The 19,613-nt window shown below is 40.8% G+C and overlaps 1 protein-coding gene across 1 annotated transcript in view; it reads left to right on the top strand.

Moving 5' to 3' along the window:
* The window catches only part of dpyda.1 (dihydropyrimidine dehydrogenase a, tandem duplicate 1), a 358,262-nt gene that overhangs the window by 212,177 nt on the left and 126,472 nt on the right, over positions 1-19,613 (top strand). Inside the window, exon 16 of the mRNA XM_062991432.1 lies at positions 5,817-5,885. Within this exon, the coding sequence (XP_062847502.1) occupies positions 5,817-5,885 (69 nt within the window). The remainder of the gene's footprint in view (positions 1-5,816; positions 5,886-19,613) is intronic.

The raw sequence follows: 19,613 nt of genomic DNA, 5'->3' as shown, positions 1-19,613 counted from the left end.
GCATGGTGAAACTACATGCAGCCACCTATAGAAGAAATCTGTGTTCTGGACTGAATGATTTTCATTTACTGGCAGAAAACGTTGGTCAGACTGCCCTGTCTCTGTCCAGCCGTTCTCTTTTTCTGTATTTCTCTCTGCACGGCGCTGCTGTGGGGCAGATATTTTCATTCCACAGTCTTACCTCTAAACCTCGTCCAGACTGCAGCTGCAGGTCAGAGCGTACGAACAAATTGCTGCGGTTGTCATCATCAATGCTTCAAATTTGCGCCCCATTATGAGGGAACGGCTGCCGAGCGGCGCGAAGGAGGGGCCAGACGCTCCGAAACGGCTTTCATATGTTGGCCGAGTGACAGGCTCGGGGTGACTGATTTCCATGGAGATGCGTTGTTACAGTGCGCCGTGTGTTTGGAGGCAGGAGCTTGAAACAGGGTTATGGAGCCGATAACAAGGTAATCCCGTCCGTCTCCCCGGTCCCCGCGGTCCCTCCTGGCTTTAACTCGCACAGCCTGTCTGACGGCGCTTTTAGCCCCGATTGTCTTTAATAAAGCGAGGAGAAGATGCCCTGCTGCTTTTTTTCTCCCCATAATGCGGAGTAGAATTGGCCAAAGGTCACGCTTAAATCAAAATAGAATAGCCGCTATTTTCCTGGGGCTGGATGGAGGGTGGTAATTTCAGTCATCTCTATCAGCGCTTGGTATCTCGCGGCTTGCCTGGGCTTTACAGTAATATTAACAAGAACTATTTCAGGGTGTATCAAATATGGCTTATATGTCAAAGTTGTTTGGTAAATCTGAGCAGTAAATGTCAGCCTGCTTAACTTTATTTGCGCTCTAAAACTCGGCGATATTTTCTGCGCCAGCGTAGGTGGGCTATACTTAGTTCCTGGCGGTGCGGCGCTTTTGGGGAAAGCCTAATGCCCCAGAGATTTATCTCCTGTGGAAATTTGTCCTGGGGGAGAGCACATCCTCTGAGTTTAATATCCTCCACTGAAATCACATTTCTCCTCATGCTGTCCCCCGATACCCTTCGTTAAAGCCCAGCTTTCAGTCCGGTTGGCACCTTCACTGCATCATGGCCCAGATCCACGTGGTCATTGGATTAGATCCCGTTTGAGATGTTATGGGTGCAGGGCGAGGTTTTTGAAACCCAGCGTGACCGATCTGTCTTTGACTTGTTTGAACAGCTTTCTAGGCATGTCAAAAATTTCATTATGATTCATTTTTTGTGTCCCATTTACAGTTGTTTGATGTCAATATTGTGCGTTTATTACTGTTTACAACTTCTTGCATTAAAACTTAATGTATCTTACTGTGTTTTGGTAAGAAAAAGGCTTTGTAATCCTTTTCAGACTGATATATTTAAACAACAGAATTAGTTTTCCTCATATCCCAGCTTGTTTGCAAGCTGGGGTCAGAGCGTACGGTCAGCCATTGTACGATGCCCCTAAAGCAGAAAGGGTGAAGGACCTTTCTCAAAGGCCCAACCGTGACTGCATGGCAGAGCCTGGATTCAAACCGACAAACCTATTTATATCCCAAAGCTCTACTCACTAGGCTACCACTGTCAATATCATAATAATAACAATAATAATAATAATAACAATGTTATTAGTATTAGTTGTATTATTATGAATTATTATTATTATTATTATTATTATTATTATAGTTACTACTACTTGTTGTGGTAGAAGTAGTAGCAGTATTATTTATTTATTTATTTATTTATTTATTAATACTTGTAGTAGTAGTGTTTGATATTATTATTATTATTATTATTATCATCATCATCATCATTATTGTAGTGGTAGACGTAGTAGCAGTATTATTTATTTACTTATTTATTTATTTATTACTTGTAGTAGTAGTAGTGTTTATGAGATTATTATTATTATTATTATTATTATTATTATTACTTGTAGTGGTATTTATTTATTAGCAGAATTATTAATTTAAAATTAATTATTGTAGTAGTAGTAGTGTTCATGATATTATTATTATTTTTATTATTATTATTAATATTATTATTATTAATTGTAGAGGTAGATGTAGTAGCAGTATTATTTACTTATTTATTTATTCATTTATTTATTTATTTATTACTTCTAGTAGTGTTTATGAGATTATTTTTATTATTATTATTATTATTTGTATTATTATTATTTGTATTATTTTCTATTATTATTATTATTTTATTATTATTATTATTATTATTATTTGTATTTTTTGTATTATTATTATTATTTTTTTATTTTTTTTTTACTAAGTTTAAGAGGCTTTATTGTTACTTCAGCTATATATAAGTACATATTTAAATGTGTTACATTGATGCAAGAAGACAAACGGGACGCATTTGCAGGTGCTGGTTTATTTACAATAAAGCAAATGTACATATCAGGGCAAATCCTACAAATGTGATCGGAACATCAACAAGTTCGGAGCATCAGTGAACAGGGTGTACAGGGTTTAGACACTAGTCGTAGTAAATAACGAGGCTGTGGTCAGTATCAAGGCTGTGGTCAGACACAGGTTTGGCACAGTGTCAGGCTGGTGAGTGTTACTGTTCACTGGTCTGTGAAAACGAACAGGATTAAATACTTGACTGAAACAAGGTCAACAGAGCAGCGTAACAGAGAACAGCTGTAACTCATAAAGGTAATCAAAGAGGGAAACGAAAACGGGTACAAAGAAGAAAGATGTTACAAAAAGTGGGTGAGAAAACAAAGCAGGTAACGGACCAGTGTGGGTGCTCACTAAATTAAACAAGGTTTCTCCAGGACCAGAGAACACAAGTGCAAACAAATACACACAGTGCAGATAAAACAGTGTAATAAACACAAGGACCTATGAGAAATAAAAGTATAAATATAAATATATAAAACAACAAGTGACAAGTACATGGTACTCCACAGTGTCAGCATGAGTTCATGGACTCAGCTTGCCTTGTGTCAACAGTCAACAGGTCAGGCTGGTAGTAGTGGTTTTATAAGGTGTCTGTGTGTGTGTGTGTGTGTGTGTATGATGGGATTACAATGTTTTTGTGGGACACACAGGGTCTCTATGCCAATCGGACATGTCGGAGTGTTTAAATGCCACAGCCTGCCTGAATATTGCTGCCTACCTTTATGGCCACAGTAAACCCAACTTATAATGGCTACAGCATGATAACCACCATGTCACAAAGCAAAAGCACAATTCAGCTTAAACTGGTCCATCAAATTCAACCTGACAAATTCAGGCTGGTAGTAGTGGTTCAACTAAACGATACATTTCTATTTAATTGAAATGTATGAACTGTAACACTACGTTCAGACTGGCAATTCTAGTCGCCCGAATTGCTGATCGCTCATCGCCCTATGTTCACACCAGAAGCGTCATCATTGCCTGTCTTTGCTTCAGCTCCTGTCAGTGGAAATCATCAGCTTTAATTGATAGTGAAACGTTAATTAATACTTTTCACCCCTGATTAAAGATCAAACATTTCTATTCATTTTCTTCTCAATAATTTCCTTTGGGATAAATAAAGTATCTGTCTGCCTGTCTATCTGTCTGTCCGTATGTCTGTCTGTCTGTCTGCCTGTATGGCTGTCTTTTTGTCTGTCTGTCTGTCTGTCTATATATATGTATGTCTATCTAAGATAAGATAAGATAGCCTTTTATTATCCCACAGGGGGAAATTTGTAGTGTTACAGCAGCTTTCAAGAATACAGAAAATAGAAAATTACAAAATGTTTACATGTATGTACAGATATATTAAATAGTAAGAATATGTGAAAATTACAAAAATATAAACAGTATTTATAGAGGAAGTTAAACCAAATATTGCAGTTATTAGAAATATTGCACAAAGTACAGCAGTAAAGTGCAAAGTTACAAAAAATTACAAAAGTAAAAATTACAAAAATATAAACAGTATTTATAGATGAAGTTAACCAAATGCACAGTTATTAAAAAATATTGCACAAAGTACAGCAGGTACAGCAAGTATTGCACATAATTTAAAAGTAATTGCACAGAGAAGTACTAAAAACCAAGTGAATTATTGTGATGGTAATTGTCTACGTTTGGGACGGTGCTGGTTGTATAGCCTGACAGCAGAAGGAAGAAAGGAGCTGCGATGTCTCTCCTTTGAGCAACGCGGGTGAAGAAGCCTGTCGCTAAAGGAGCTGCCCAGTGCAGTCACAGTTTCATGCAGTGGGTGATCAGTGCTCTCCATTAAGGATGACAGCTTGGCCATCATCCTTCTCTCCCCCACTGCTTCCACCGAGTCCAGGGTGCAGCCCAGGACAGAACTCGCCTTTCTAATCTATCTGTCTGGCTGTCTGTCTTTCTGTCTGTCTGTCTATCTGTCTGTATGTATGTCTGTTTATGTATCTATCTGTCTGTCTTTTTGTCTGTATGTCTGTCTGTCTCTATCTGTCTGTCTGTGTATCTATGTATCTGTCTGTCTGTCTGTTTATCTATCTATCTATCTATCTATCTATCTATCTATCTATCTATCTCTTTATGTATCTATGTATCTGTCTGTCTGTTTGTCTATATATCTGTATGTCTATCTGTCTGTCTATCTATCTATCTATCTATCTATCTATCTATCTCTTTATGTATCTATGTATCTGTCTGTCTGTTTGTCTATATATCTGTATGTCTATCTGTCTGTCTATCTATCTATCTCTGTCTGCCTGTATGGCTGTCTTTTTGTCTATCTGTCTGTCTGTCTATATATCTGTATGTCTATATATCTGTCTGTCTTTCTGTCTGTCTGTCGATCTGTCTGTCTATCTGTCTGTATGTATGTCTGTTTATGTATCTATCTGTCTGTCTTTTTGTCTGTATGTCTGTCTGTCTCTATCTGTCTGTCTGTTTATCCATCTGTCTGTCTATCTATCTATCTATCTATCTATCTATCTATCTATCTATCTATCTATCTATCTATCCAACTATCATCTGTCTGTCTGTCTGTCTATCTATCTATCTATCTCTATGTATCTATGTATCTGTCTGTCTGTTTGTCTCTATGTCTGTCTATCTATCTATATGTCTATAGAGCATCAAGTTTTGTGTAGCAGATTGAATCTGCTGCTTACAGACCTGCACTGGTTATGTAAACATGGACTGAGATCTGTAAGGAATGTTCCTAACACCGTGTGAGATCCATGACCTGAGGAATGAAGCCAGTTCTGAGAGCGATAAGAGGCGGTTTTGTACCCAGTATTAAGTGACCGATAGGTGTGCGTGTGCAGTGTACTAACCATATATTCTGTTGCATTATTTGTAGCCTGTCTGTGTAGTCCGTTAGAAAAAGAAGAAGAAAATATATTTGTGTTTTCTGTTGCTTGTTTGTTTTTGTATTTGTTTTTTTTTTGTCCCAATTTCCCCCCAATGTGTGAATACTTAGAAGCAGGAGGTAATATTCAGCAGCGTCTCTTCTACAATCTGTTTTATGGCTAGCTTGTAGTGTGTCGAGGGAAAGAAAAATGAAAATGGCACAAGCTAATCCAGCCTTAGCACAGGGGCTCTTGGGTAATACCCTCCCTGTGATGTTTTTATTGTTTTAATAATGCCAGCACGCCTGTAGAGTTGTTCTGATCTTGTAAATTATAAATATTGATTTTTTGACTTTGAGCAAGGGCAATAAAGTGGCCTGTTCTGGAGTCGTTTAAAGGACGTGGAAACAAAACAACTACTACAGGGTTCGGGTTATTGAGTTAGCATTTAGACTAGATTTCTGGCGTCTAGATTGAAAGATAGAATGAATATGCCTACGTAAGCACTGTTGTAATCTGTTCCCTTCTCTTTTCTTCTCCCCGTCTGCCACAGATTATCATTTCCAGCGTAATGTGCAGCTACAACAAAGCCGATTGGACCGAGCTTGCCAAAATGGCAGAGGTGAGTCTTTGTTATGTTAATTTAGCAGCTCGCGCAGTCGTGAAATTACAGCCTCTTCCTCGCCGATAATTTGGCTCTTTGGATCGCGCAGCCGGCGTAACTGTTGCTCGGGGAGCGCGGAGAAAAAAGTGTGATGTACCGCACCTTTCCAAACTGCAAAAGCGACATTCACGCTTATTGCATAAACAGCCCAAATATTGAATCAGCGGCAATTAATCTTGGATGTGAAGCGTGCTACGTTTAGGCAAATGTTTATGAGACCCGACTGGTTTGGTGCTGCCAGGAGGCTGAGAGGGATGAAACAGATGCCAGAGAACGAGCACATCACCGATGGAGGAGGGAGAGAGGAGCGAAACAGGACAGGCGGAGGGGGCGTCTATAGTCCAGACTATATGACTAAAAACTCATATCTTGATATGATACACTCACTGTCTATTTTATCAGCTCCACTTACCATATAGAAGCACTTTGTAGTTCTACAATTACTGACTGTAGTCCATCTGTTTCTCGGCATGCTTTGTTAGCCCCCTTTCACCCTGTTCTTTAATGGTCAGGACCCCCACAGGACCACCACAGAGCAGGTATTGTTTAGGTGGTGGATCATTCTCAGCACTGCAGTGACACTGACATGGTGGTGGTGTGTTAGTGTGTGTTGTGCTGGTATGAGTGGATCAGACACAGCAGCGCTGCTGGAGTTTTTAAATACCGTGTCCACTCACTGTCCACTCTATTAGACACTCCTACCTAGTCGGTCCACCTTGTAGATGTAAAGTCAGAGACGATCGCTCATCTATTGCTGCTCTTTGAGTTGTCCCCACAGGACACCTCACTGTCACTGCTGGACTGAGAATAGTCCACCAACCAAAAATATCCAGCCAACAGCGCCCCGTGGGCAGCGTCCTGTGACCACTGATGAAGGTCTAGAAGATGACCGACTCAAACAGCAGCAATAGATGAGCGATCGTCTCTGACTTTACATCTACAAGGTGGACCAACTAGGTAGGAGTGTCTAATAGAGTGGACAGTGAGTGGACACGGTATTTAAAGACTCCAGCAGCGCTGCTGTGTCTGATCCAGTCGTACCAGCACAACACACACTAACACACCACCACCATGTCAGTGTCACTGCAGTGCTGAAAATGATCCACCACCTAAATAATACCTGCTCTGTGGGGGTCCTGTGGGGGTCCTGACCATTGAAGAACAGCATGAAAGGGGGCTAAAAACGCATGCCGAGAAACAGATGGACTACAGTCAGTAATTGTAGAACTACAAAGTTTTTCTGTATGGTAAGTGGAGCTGATAAAATGCACAGTAAGTGTAGAAACAAGGAGGTGGTTTTAATGTTATGGCTGATCAGTGTATCGATATTTACGATATACCGCCCAGCTCTACGTCAGGCCCCTCCGTCCACCATCAGGGACGCTCCGGTCCGTGTTCTGTCCATGGCGTCGGTCGATCGGAAGTCCAGCGGACCCGATAAGCACTCGCTTTCAGACGTCTGTGTAAACACAGAGATGACATTTTGAATGAAAATAGATGGAGGCAGCTCGGCGGCGCCGGGATTAATCGGAGTCGACTCGCATATCTCTGCTGCTTAATTGTGCGCGCAAAATGTCAGAAAGTAAACAGGCCGCGTGTCAATGTGTTAATTCGGCTATCGATTTCATTGACGCCTCCGTACTCGGCCGGACCTCATTAAACCAGACCTGTCAGACTCGCCCAGGCTGCCGATTCCGATCCGAAGCCCTTTCTCTCTCGCCCTCGCCCTCCTGTCTTACCTCTCTGTATTACTGTCATGTACGTTTTGGATATGGTTCATTGTTGAAGCAGGAGAGGGACAGATCTATGCCTGGTTTGTATATTTCGCTTCAGGGCTGCCAGTGGGGCGCTGAGGATTGGAAGTCCACTTCCATCACTCGGTTCATGAGTCTCTCTCTACTCTGACCGAGCGCTAGAGATCCTCGAGGAACAGGTAGTTTCAGCTGAGGTCGTTACCTTTCACCTGCTGCTCTGAGGCTTAGAGCTACAACATGAAGAATGACAGTGTCAGTGTGTATGTATATATATATATACTCACTGTCTATTTTATCAGCTCCACTTACCATATAGAAGCACTTTGTAGTTCTACAATTACTGACTGTAGTCCATCTGTTTCTCTGCATGCTTTGTTAGCCCCCTTTCACCCTGTTCTTCAATGGTCAGGACCCCCACAGGACCCCCACAGAGCAGGTATTATTTCGGTGGTGGATCATTCTCAGCACTGCAGTGACACTGATATGGTGGTGGTGTGTTAGTGTGTGTTGTGCTGGTACGAGTGGATCAAACACAGCAGCGCTGCTGGAGTTTTTAAATATGGTGTCCACTCACTGTCCACTCTATTAGACACTCCTACCTAGTCGGTCCACCTTGTAGATGTAAAGTCAGAGACGATCGCTCATCTATTGCTGCCGTTTGAGTCGGTCATCTTCTAGACATTCATCAGTGGTCACAGGACGCTGCCCATGGGGCGCTGTTGGCTGGATATTTTTTTGGTTGGTGGCCTATTCTCAGTCCAGCAGTGACAGTGAGGTGTTTAAAAACTCCAGCAGCGCTGCTGTGTCTGATCCACTCATACCAGCACAACACACACTAACACACCACCACCATCAGTGTCACTGCAGTGCTGAGAATGATCCACCACCTAAATAATACCTGCTCTGTGGTGGTCCTGTGGGGGTCCTGACCATTGAAGAACAGGGTGAAAGGGGGCTAACAAAGCATGCAGAGAAACAGATGGACTACAGTCAGTAATTGTAGAACTACAGAGTGCTTCTATATGGTAAGTGGAGCTGATAAAATGGACAGTGAGTGTAGAAACAAGGAGGTGGTTTTAATGTTATGGCTGATTGTTAATATATGTATTACCATATAGACGCCTTGAGTTTGAGTTTGATGTCTTATTAGAATCCTCTCTACTGAGGCAGCAAGGCAGCTCACTAGGTTTTCTGACTTTATTCTTCAGCGTGGGTTGTTTTTCTAGTCGAAATGTAATACATTTAAACAGAACGTTCACATTTGGCTACTTTTAATTACAATAAAAGCTGTATAAAAGGTTAAAAAAGGAATGAAAAATAATATAATGAAATAAAAGCAGCACTGTAGCTCTGATGTTTCTGTATGAAGCAGAGAAAGAAATGAACTAAACTCCCCAGACTTCAGTTTTACTGTTCAATCGTGCGTCTCCTAATTAATTGGCCAAGTTTTCTTCATCTTCTTTTACTCTTATAAATGATGCAATTGTTTAGATCTTGTTGCAATGATCTTGTTTTAGGAGGACAGTGGTAGTTCAGCATTAAGAAACTGGATTAGTAATCAGAGGGTCACTGGTTTACGTAGGTTAACCCAAAAAGGGATGTGACTAACACACACCCACTCTGACACGTGTGCAGTAGCCGACCGCTTCTTTTCACCTGCACGGCGCGGGTTCATATGGAGAACCCACCACATACCGATATTATCCCTCGTCTCACTGTGCAGTGCCTTAATCAGCCAGCAGAGGTCAGAATTCCGGCAGTTATGAGGAATCCCATCTGGCACTCCCATCCTCAGACGAGCCAATCATTGTTCATATAGCAGAAATGAGAACTGAACTTGTGGGCTAATGTGTTTTACCGCTGCACCACCCAAGAGCCCACATCATTGGTGTTAAATCAGCTGATGGTAATGGCGCTCAGGTGGCGCAGAGGGATAATCTGCTAACACACCAGTGATGAGATTCTGAGCTCCCAGGTTTGAGTCGGAGGGATACATTTATGGATGGATGGATGGACAGAATGATAAATGGATGGATGGATGGAATGACAACGATATGGATGGATGGATGGAATGACAACGATATGGATGGATGGATGGATGGACAATGACAAATGGATGAATGGAAGGAATGACAACGATATGGATGGATGGATGGATGGACAGAATGACAAATGGATGGATGGATGGATGGAATGACAACGATATGGATGGATGGATGGATGGATGGAGAGAATGATCAATGGATGGATGGATGGATGGAATGACAACTATATGGATGGATGGAAGGATGGATGGTTGGTTTGACACATGGACAGACAGATTGATAAATGGATGGATGGATGGAATGACAACTACAACCCCTGGCAAAAATTATGGAATCACCACTCTTGGAAGATGTTCTTTCAATTGTTTAATTTTGTAGAAAAAAAAGAAATCACAGACATGCCACAAAACTATCATTTCTCAAACTGTCAACCCTCTGGCATTAAGAAACAATAAAAAAAGAAACAAATATAATAGTTGTGGTCAGTCACAATTGCTTTTTTTTAGATCAAGTAGAGGAAAAAAATATGGAATCACTCAAATCTGAGGAAAAAATTATGGAATCATTAGAAAACACTGCACCATTATTACTTTGTTGCACCACCTCTGGCTTTTATAATGGTTTAAACTCTATGAGGCATGGAGTTAACTAATGACAAACAGTATTCTTCATCAATCTGCCTTCAACTGTCTCTTGCTGTTGCCAGATCAGCTTTGCAGGTTGGAACCTTGTCATTGACCATTTTCTTCAATTTCCACCAGAGATTTTCAAATGGATTGAGATCCGGACTATTTGCAGGCCATGCCATTGACATTATCTGTTTTCTTGAAGGAAAGTTTTCACGTCCTTTGCCCTATGGCAAGATGCATTATCATCTTGAAAAATGAAGTCATCATCACCAAACATCCTTTCAACTGATGGAATAAGAAAAGCGTCCAAAATTTCAATGTGGACTTTGGCATTTATTGAAGACCATCTCCCCTGTGCCTTTACCCGACATGCAGGCCCATATCATCAACAACTGTGGAAATTAACATGTTTTCTTTAGGCCGTATACCTTAATACATTTCATTGGACAGACACCAAACAAAAGTTCCAGCATCATCACCTTGCCCAATGCAGATTCGCGATTCATCACTGAAGATCACTTTTATCCAGTCACCCACAGTCCACGATTGCTTTTCTTTAGCCTACTTTAACCTTGTTCTTTTCTTTTTAGGTGTTAATGGTGGCTTTTGTTTGGCTTTTCTGTATGTAAATCCCATTTCTTTTAGGTGATTTCTTACAGTTCAGTCACAGACATTGACTCCACTTTCCGGCCACTTGTTTCTCATTTGTTTTGTTGTGCATTTTCTGTTTTCAAGACATATTGCTTTGTTTTCTATCTTGATGCTTTGATGTCTTACTTGGTCTACCAGTATGCTTCCCTTTTACAACCTTCCCATTTTGTTTGTACTTGGTCCAGATTTTAAACACAGCTTACTGGGAACAACCAACATCTTTTGCGACATTCCACAATGATTTATCTTCTTGAAGGAGTTTTATAATCCTCTCATTTGTTTCAACTGACATATCTTGTGTTGGAACCATGATTCATGACAATCTGCTTTGTGCAACAGCTCTCCGAGGTGTGAGCACTCTTTTTAAACTGAAGAATAATTAGCAAATCTAATCTGCTGCAGATGTTTTGTTTTTAAACTGCAAATTACAGAGTGATTCCATAATTTTTTCCTCAGATTTGAGTGATTCCATATTTTTTTCCTCTACTTGATCTAAAAAAAGCAATTGTGACTGACCACAACTATTATATTTGTTTCTTTTTTTTATTGTTTCTTAATGCCAGAGGGTTGACATTTTGAAAAATGATAGTTTTGTGGCATGTCTGTGATTTATTTTTTTTCTACAAAATTAAACAATTGACAGAACATCTTCCAAGAGTGGTGATTCCATAATTTTTGCCAGTGGTTGTATATGAATGGATGGATGGATAAATGGATGGACGGATGGGTGAAATGATCAATATACGGATGGATGGACAGACGGCTGGACGGATGGATGGACGGACGGATGGATAAATGGATAGATGGGTGAAATGATGAATATATGGACAGATGAATGGATGGACAGAATGATAAATGGATGGATGGATGGACAATGATAAATAGATGGATGGTGTAATGATGAATATATGGATGGATGGACGGACATTCGGCTGGACAGCTGAATAAATGGATAGACAGAATGATAAATGGATGGATTGAGGGATGTATGGATGGATGACTGGGTGTAATAATGAATATATGGATGGATGGACAGAATGATAAAGAGATGGATGGATGGAAGGACAGAATGATAAAGAGGTGGATGATGGATGGATGGATGGATGGATGGATGGATGGACAGAATGATAAAGAGATGGATGGATGGATGGATGGATGGATGGACAGAATGATAAAGAGATGGATGGATGGATGGATGGACAGAATGATAAAGAGATGGATGATGGATGGACAGAATGATAAAGAGATGGATGATGGATGGATAGATGGATGGACAGAATGATAAAGGGATGGATGGATGGATAGACAGAATGATAAAGAGATAGATGGATGGATGGATGGATGGATGGACAAAATGATAAAGAGATGGATGGATGGATGGATGAACAGAATGATAAAGAGATAGATGGATGGATGGATGGATGGATGGACAAAATGATAAAGAGATGGATGGATGGATGGATGGACAGAATGATAAAGAGATAGATGGATGGATGGATGGATGGATGGACAAAATGATAAAGAGATGGATGGATGGATGGATGAACAGAATGATAAAGAGATGGATGGATGGATGGATGGATGGATGGACAGAATGATAAAGAGATGGATGGATGGATGAATGGACAGAATGATAAAGAGATGGATGGATGGACAGAATGATAAAGAGATGGATGGATGGACAGAATGATAAAGAGATGGATGGATGGACAGAATGATAAAGAGATGGATGGATGGATGGATGGATGGATGGACAGAATGATAAAGAGATGGATGGATGGATGGACAGAATGATAAAGAGATGGATGGATGGATGGATGGACAGAATGATAAAGAGATGGATGGATGGATGGATGGACAGAATGATAAAGAGATGGATGGATGGATGGACAGAATGATAAAGAGATGGATGGATGGATGGATGGACAGAATGATAAAGAGATGGATGGATGGATGGACAGAATGATAAAGAGATGGATGGATGGATGGATGGACAGAATGATAAAAAGATGGATGATGGATGGATAGATGGATGGACAGAATGATAAAGAGATGGATGGATGGATGGATGGACAGAATGATAAAGAGATGGATGGATGGATGGACAGAATGATAAAGTGATGGATGGATGGATGGATGGATGGACAGAATGATAAAGAAATGGATGGATGGATGGACAGAATGATAAAGGGATGGATAGATGGATGGACAGAATGATAAAGAGATGGATGGATGGATGGATGAACAGAATGATCAAGAGATGGATGGATGGATGGATGGACAGAATGATAAAGGAATGGATGGATGGATGGATGGATGGACAGAATGATAAAGAGATGGATGGATGGATGGATGGATGGATGGATGGATGGACAGAATGATAAAGAGATGGATGGATGGACAGAATGATAAAGAGATGGATGGATGAACAGAATGATAAAGAGATGGATGGATGGACAGAATGATAAAGAGATGGATGGATGGATGGATGGACAGAATGATAAAGAGATGGATGGATGGATGGATGGATGGACAGAATGATAAAGAGATGGATGATGGATGGATAGATGGATAAACAGAATGATAAAGAGATGAATGGATGGATGAACAGAATGATAAAGAGATGGATGGATGGACAGAATGATAAAGAGATGGATGGATGGATGGACAGAATGAATGGACAGAATGATAAAGAGATGGATGGATGGATGGGTGGATGGACAAAATTATAAAGAGATGGATGGATGGATGGATGGATGGACAGAATGATAAAGAGATGGATGGATAGATGGATGGACAGAATGATAAAGAGATGGATGGATGGATGGATGGACAGAATGATAAAGAGATGGATGGATGGATGGACAGAATGATAAAGAGATGGATGGATGGATGGACAGAATGATAAAGAGATGGATGGATGGATGGATGGATGGACAGAATGATAAAGAGATGGATGGATGGACAGAATGATAAAGAGATGGATGGATGGATGGATGGATGGACAGAATGATAAAGAGATGGATGGATGGACAGAATGATAAAGAGATGGATGGATGGATGGATGGATGGATGGACAGAATGATAAAGAGATGGATGGATGGATGGATGGACAGAATGATAAAGAGATGGATGGATGTATTGACAGAATGATAAAGAGATGGATGATGGATGGACAGAATGATAAAGAGATGGATGGATGGATGGACAGAATGATAAAGAGATGCATGGATGGATGGATGGACAGAATGATAAAGATGGATGGATGGATGGATGGATGGACAAAATGATAAAGGGATGGATGGATGGATGAACAGAATGATAAAGAGATGGATGGATGGATGGATGGATGGACAGAATGATAAAGAGATGGATGGATGGATGGATGGACAGAATGATAAAGAGATGGATGGATGGACAGAATGATAAAGAGATGGATGGATGGATGGATGAACAGAATGATAAAGAGATGGATGGATGGACAGAATGATAAAGAGATGGATGGATGGATGGATGGACAGAATGATAAAGAGATGGATGGATGGATGGATGGACAGAATGATAAAAAGATGGATGGATGGATGGACAGAATGATAAAGAGATGGATGATGGATGGACAGAATGATAAAGAGATGGATGGATGGATGGACAGAATGATAAAGAGATGGATGGATGGATGGACAGAATGATAAATAGATGGATGGATGGATGGATGGACAGAATGATAAAGAGAGAGATGGATGGATGGATGGATGGATGGACAAAATGATAAAGAGATGGATGGATCGATGGATGGACAGAATGATAAAGAGATGGATGGATGGATGGATGGACAGAATGATAAAGAGATGGATGGATGGATGGATGGACAGAATGATAAAGAGATGGATGGATGGACAGAATGATAAAGAGATGGATGGATGGATGAATGGACAGAATGATAAAGAAATGGATGGATGGATGGATGGATGGACAGAATGATAAAGAGATGGATGGATGGATGGATGGACAGAATGATAAAGAGATGAATGGATGGATGGACAGAATGATAAAGAGATGGATGGATGGATGGATGGATGGACAGAATGATAAATAGATGGATGGATGGATGGATGGATGGATGGACAGAATGATAAAGAGATGGATGGATGGATGGACAGAATGATAAAGAGATGGATGGATGGATGGATGGATGGACAGAATGATAAATAGATGGATGGATGGATGGATGGATGGACAGAATGATAAAGAGATGGATGGATGGATGGATGGACAGAATGATAAACAGATGGATGGATGGATGGATGGACAGAATGATAAAGAGATGGATGGATGGATGGATGGATGGATGGATGGATGGATGGATGGATGGACAGAATGATAAAGAGATTGATGGATGGACAATGATAAAGAGATGGATGGATGGATGGACAGAATGATAAAGAGATGGATGGATGGATGGACAGAATGATAAAGAGATGGATGGATGGACAATGATAAAGAGATGGATGGATGGATGGATGGACAGAATGATAAAGAGATGGATGGATGGACAATGATAAAGAGATGGATGGATGGATGGATGGACAGAATGATAAAGAGATGGATGGATGGACAATGATAAAGAGATGGATGGATGGATGGATGGACAGAATGATAAAGAGATGGATGGATGGATGGACAGAATGATAAAGAGATGGATGATGGATGGATAGATGGATGGACAGAATGATAAAGAGATGAATGGATGGATGGACAGAATGATAAAGGGATGGATGGATGGATGGACAGAATTATAAAGAGATGGATGGATGGATGGATGGACAGAATGATAAAGAGATGGATGGATGGATGGTTGGATGGATGGATGGATGGACAGAATGATAAAGAGATGGATGCATGGATGGACAGAATGATAAATAGATGGATGGATGGATGGACAGAATGATAAAGAGATAGATGGATGGATGGAATGATAAAGAGATGGATGGATGGATGGAATGATAAAGAGATGGATGGATGGAAGGACAGAATGATAAAGAGATGGATGGATGGATGGATGGATGGACAGAATGATAAAGAGATGATGGATGGATGGAAGGACAGAATGATAAAGAGATGGATGGATGGATGGATGGATGGATGGATGGACAGAATGATAAAGAGATGGATGGATGGAAGGACAGAATGATAAAGAGATGGATGGATGGATGGACAGAATGATAAAGAGATAGATGGATGGATGGAATGATAAAGAGATGGATGGATGGATGGAATGATAAAGAGATGGATGGATGGAAGGACAGAATGATAAAGAGATGGATGGATGGATGGATGGATGGATGGATGGATGGATGGAATGATAAAGAGATGGATGGATGGAAGGACAGAATGATAAAGAGATGAATGGATGGATGGATGGATGGACAGAATGATAAAGAGATGGATGGATGGATGGACAGAATGATAAAGAGATAGATGGATGGATGGAATGATAAAGAGATAGATGGATGGATGGAATGATAAAGAGATGGATGGATGGATGGACAGAATGATAAAGAGATAGATGGATGGATGGAATGATAAAGAGATGGATGGATGGATGAATGAATAGATTAATCCATCCATCGGTGGGAAAGACTGGGTTAAGGTGTTGGATTATCAACGTTGTGTAAGGATCTTGGTTGAGCAGGGAGTCTGTGCAGAAAGTGGAGGAGTGCGGAGATCGGGGCGTGGCTCTCTTACACGCAAATCCAACGACGTATGGGTGAATGAGAAGGAATTGGTGGGACTGCGCACACGTCGGAGAGAATGTACGTCAGGCGAATATACACCCTCCTCGGACGCCGTTGGGGTCCCCAGCAGCGGATTGGCTATGCTAAATTGGGAGAAAAAGGGGGTAAAATGCATAAAAAGATCATCACACGTGATGAGCACATTGCTTGAGTTCCAAGACCTCAGCGTTTACCTTATAAGCGACAAATTATTTCACACTTAGTTTTTTCTGCATCAGTAAGCTCTGGTTAAAATTGAACAGTGTAAATCACCACGATACCACGTTCGTCTCTATGCAGCTACCAGGTACCAAAAAAATAACAGCTCTTGTACGCCGCTTGCTCTGCTCTGTCGCTTGTGCCGAGTCTTTTCCAAAGTATAAATTTATTGTCTTCATCACATCCGTACTGAACTGTTTGGTTTCCTATGCCGGCAAATATGAAATAAAAGCCGGTTTCTATGGTAACTCCGTTTTCAAGGAGAATCAACCATTAATTTCCACTTTGAAATCTGGAAGGGACACTTAACATTGTGCCTCGCCTAAGGAGACCTCTTACAGTTTATTTATTTATTTATTTATTATTTTGCTTTCTCTACTCTTTTTCACTTCGCCAAAGTGTGAGCCTGAAGTGAATCGCTTCATGGTTTCAACTGCCTTATTATTTATTTCTTTTTTTCCTATGTTATTTCTGCATTTTCTCACTTTCTCTCCCAATTTAGCATAGCCAATTAGTCCTCCGCTTTCGGGGACCCCGGTCACTGTGGAGGGGGGTATATTTGCCTGACATACGCTCTCTTTGACGAGTGCGCAGTCCAACGACCCCTTCTACTTTGGTGGATTTGCACATGGAGAGTTACGTGCTGATCTTCACGTTCCTCCACTTCTGTACAGGGTACTAACCAGGGTCCTTACACAGTGTTGAATACTCCACCCCCTTTGTGGTCCAGTCTTTTCCCACCCAGCTGACTAGTGGCCAGTTTTGTCTGCTGCAGGCAATGCCAATTGTGCCTGCTAGGGGACTTTTTGTGGACCCCGATTGCATCCGAGGGGGGTATATATTGTCTACCTACCCCCTTCTTATTCTTTGGATTCACACATGAGGCCGGTCTTGCGCATGGAGAGTCACTCGCTGATCTCCACGTTCCTCCACTTCTGTACAGGCACCTCGGGCTACTAACCAGGGTCCTTACACAGAATCAATGACCCTGTCCCCTTTTCGGTTTGGTCTTTCCCACCCAGCAGATTAGTGACCAGTTGTGCCTGCTAGGGACGCCCAGCCGACTGGTAGCAGAGCTGAGAATTCCAGTGCTGGTGGCACTTTATTTCTGTCTTTAAGAGAAGCATTCCATCATGACCAGAAGCCAAAAGCTTATAAATCATAAATGTGAAACTTTTCATAATCCATTTTATTTTATTCCATTTCTGTATGAAAAAAGGAAAGAGAATGCAGCGTTCCAGATAGGTGTCAGAATACGCCGCTGATAATAAGCCCGTGGATCTCAGATGTTTGTGAAAAGCGAAGCCTCGGCATCATTGCCAGCTAATGAAATTCTCAGCGCTGTCAGTCAGAAGACGACGTTTCAGACTCCTGTTAGAGTTTATACAGTGCACAGATTCTTCTGCTGATAACTGTCATCCTCAATTAGAAACATCTGCAATTATTCCTGATGTGGACGTCTACACGTGTCCCACACGTCTCTGTGGACAGTTTGAATCACATAAAAAGTGATTCTTTCTGAAGATGGACATGCTGTAGATTCATAGATTATTAAAATCATTATTCACTAAAACTAGTATCATTCAGTTTATACGGGCGTGGCTGTTTAAAACGGCCGTGGCTGAAACAACTGAACTCAGTAACTAGAGGGGTGTACATTTGGTGTCATTTTGACCATATAATATGGGTAGAAAAGTCAATTGATGGATTGCTGGACAGACAAATGGATTAATACATGAACGGATGGCTGAATAGACAAATTAGTTGGATGGATCAATAGACAGAATGATAAATATATGGATGGATGAAATGAATGGATAGATGGATGGATAGATGGATGGATTAATAGATAAATAGAATGATGAATATATGTATGGATGGGTGTATGGATGGATGGATAAATGATGGATGGCCGGACAGATTTTTTAATATATGGATTGATTGTTAAATGGATGGATGGACAGACAGAAAGACAGAGAGACAAATGGATGGATGTATGGATGGGTGTACAGTCAGATTGTTGGATGGATGGATGGATGGATGGAATGATAAATATATGGATTGATTGTTAAATGGATGGATGAATGGACAAATTGATGGATGGATGGAAGTATGGATGAACAAATTGATGGATGGATGGATGGATGGATGATGGATGGCGGATGGATTTTTAAATATATGGATTGATTGTTAAATGGATGAATGGACAGACAGAAAGAGAGAGAGAGAAACAGGTGGATAGATGAATGGATGGATGGATGGATGGATGGATTGGTGTACAGTCAGATTGATGGTTGGATGGAATAATAAATATATGGATGGATGGATGGATGGATGGATAGGTGTACAGTCAGATTGATGGATGGAATGATAAATATATGGATGGATGGATGGGTGTATAGTCAGATTGATGGATGGATGGATGGAATGATAAATATATGGATTGATTGTTAAATACATGGATGAATGGATGGATGAATGGACAAATAGATGGATGAATGAATGGATAGATGGATGGATGAACAAATGGATAGATGGATGGATGGATTAATAGATAAATAGAATGATGAATATATTTATGGATGGGTGTATGGATGGATGGATAAATGATGGA

The sequence above is a fragment of the Trichomycterus rosablanca genome, chromosome 3 (genome assembly GCF_030014385.1).
Source record: "Trichomycterus rosablanca isolate fTriRos1 chromosome 3, fTriRos1.hap1, whole genome shotgun sequence".
NCBI classification, from domain to species: domain Eukaryota; kingdom Metazoa; phylum Chordata; class Actinopteri; order Siluriformes; family Trichomycteridae; genus Trichomycterus; species Trichomycterus rosablanca.
Note: the sequence above shows the minus strand (reverse complement) of the source record. Positions and strands in the feature narration are given on the sequence as shown.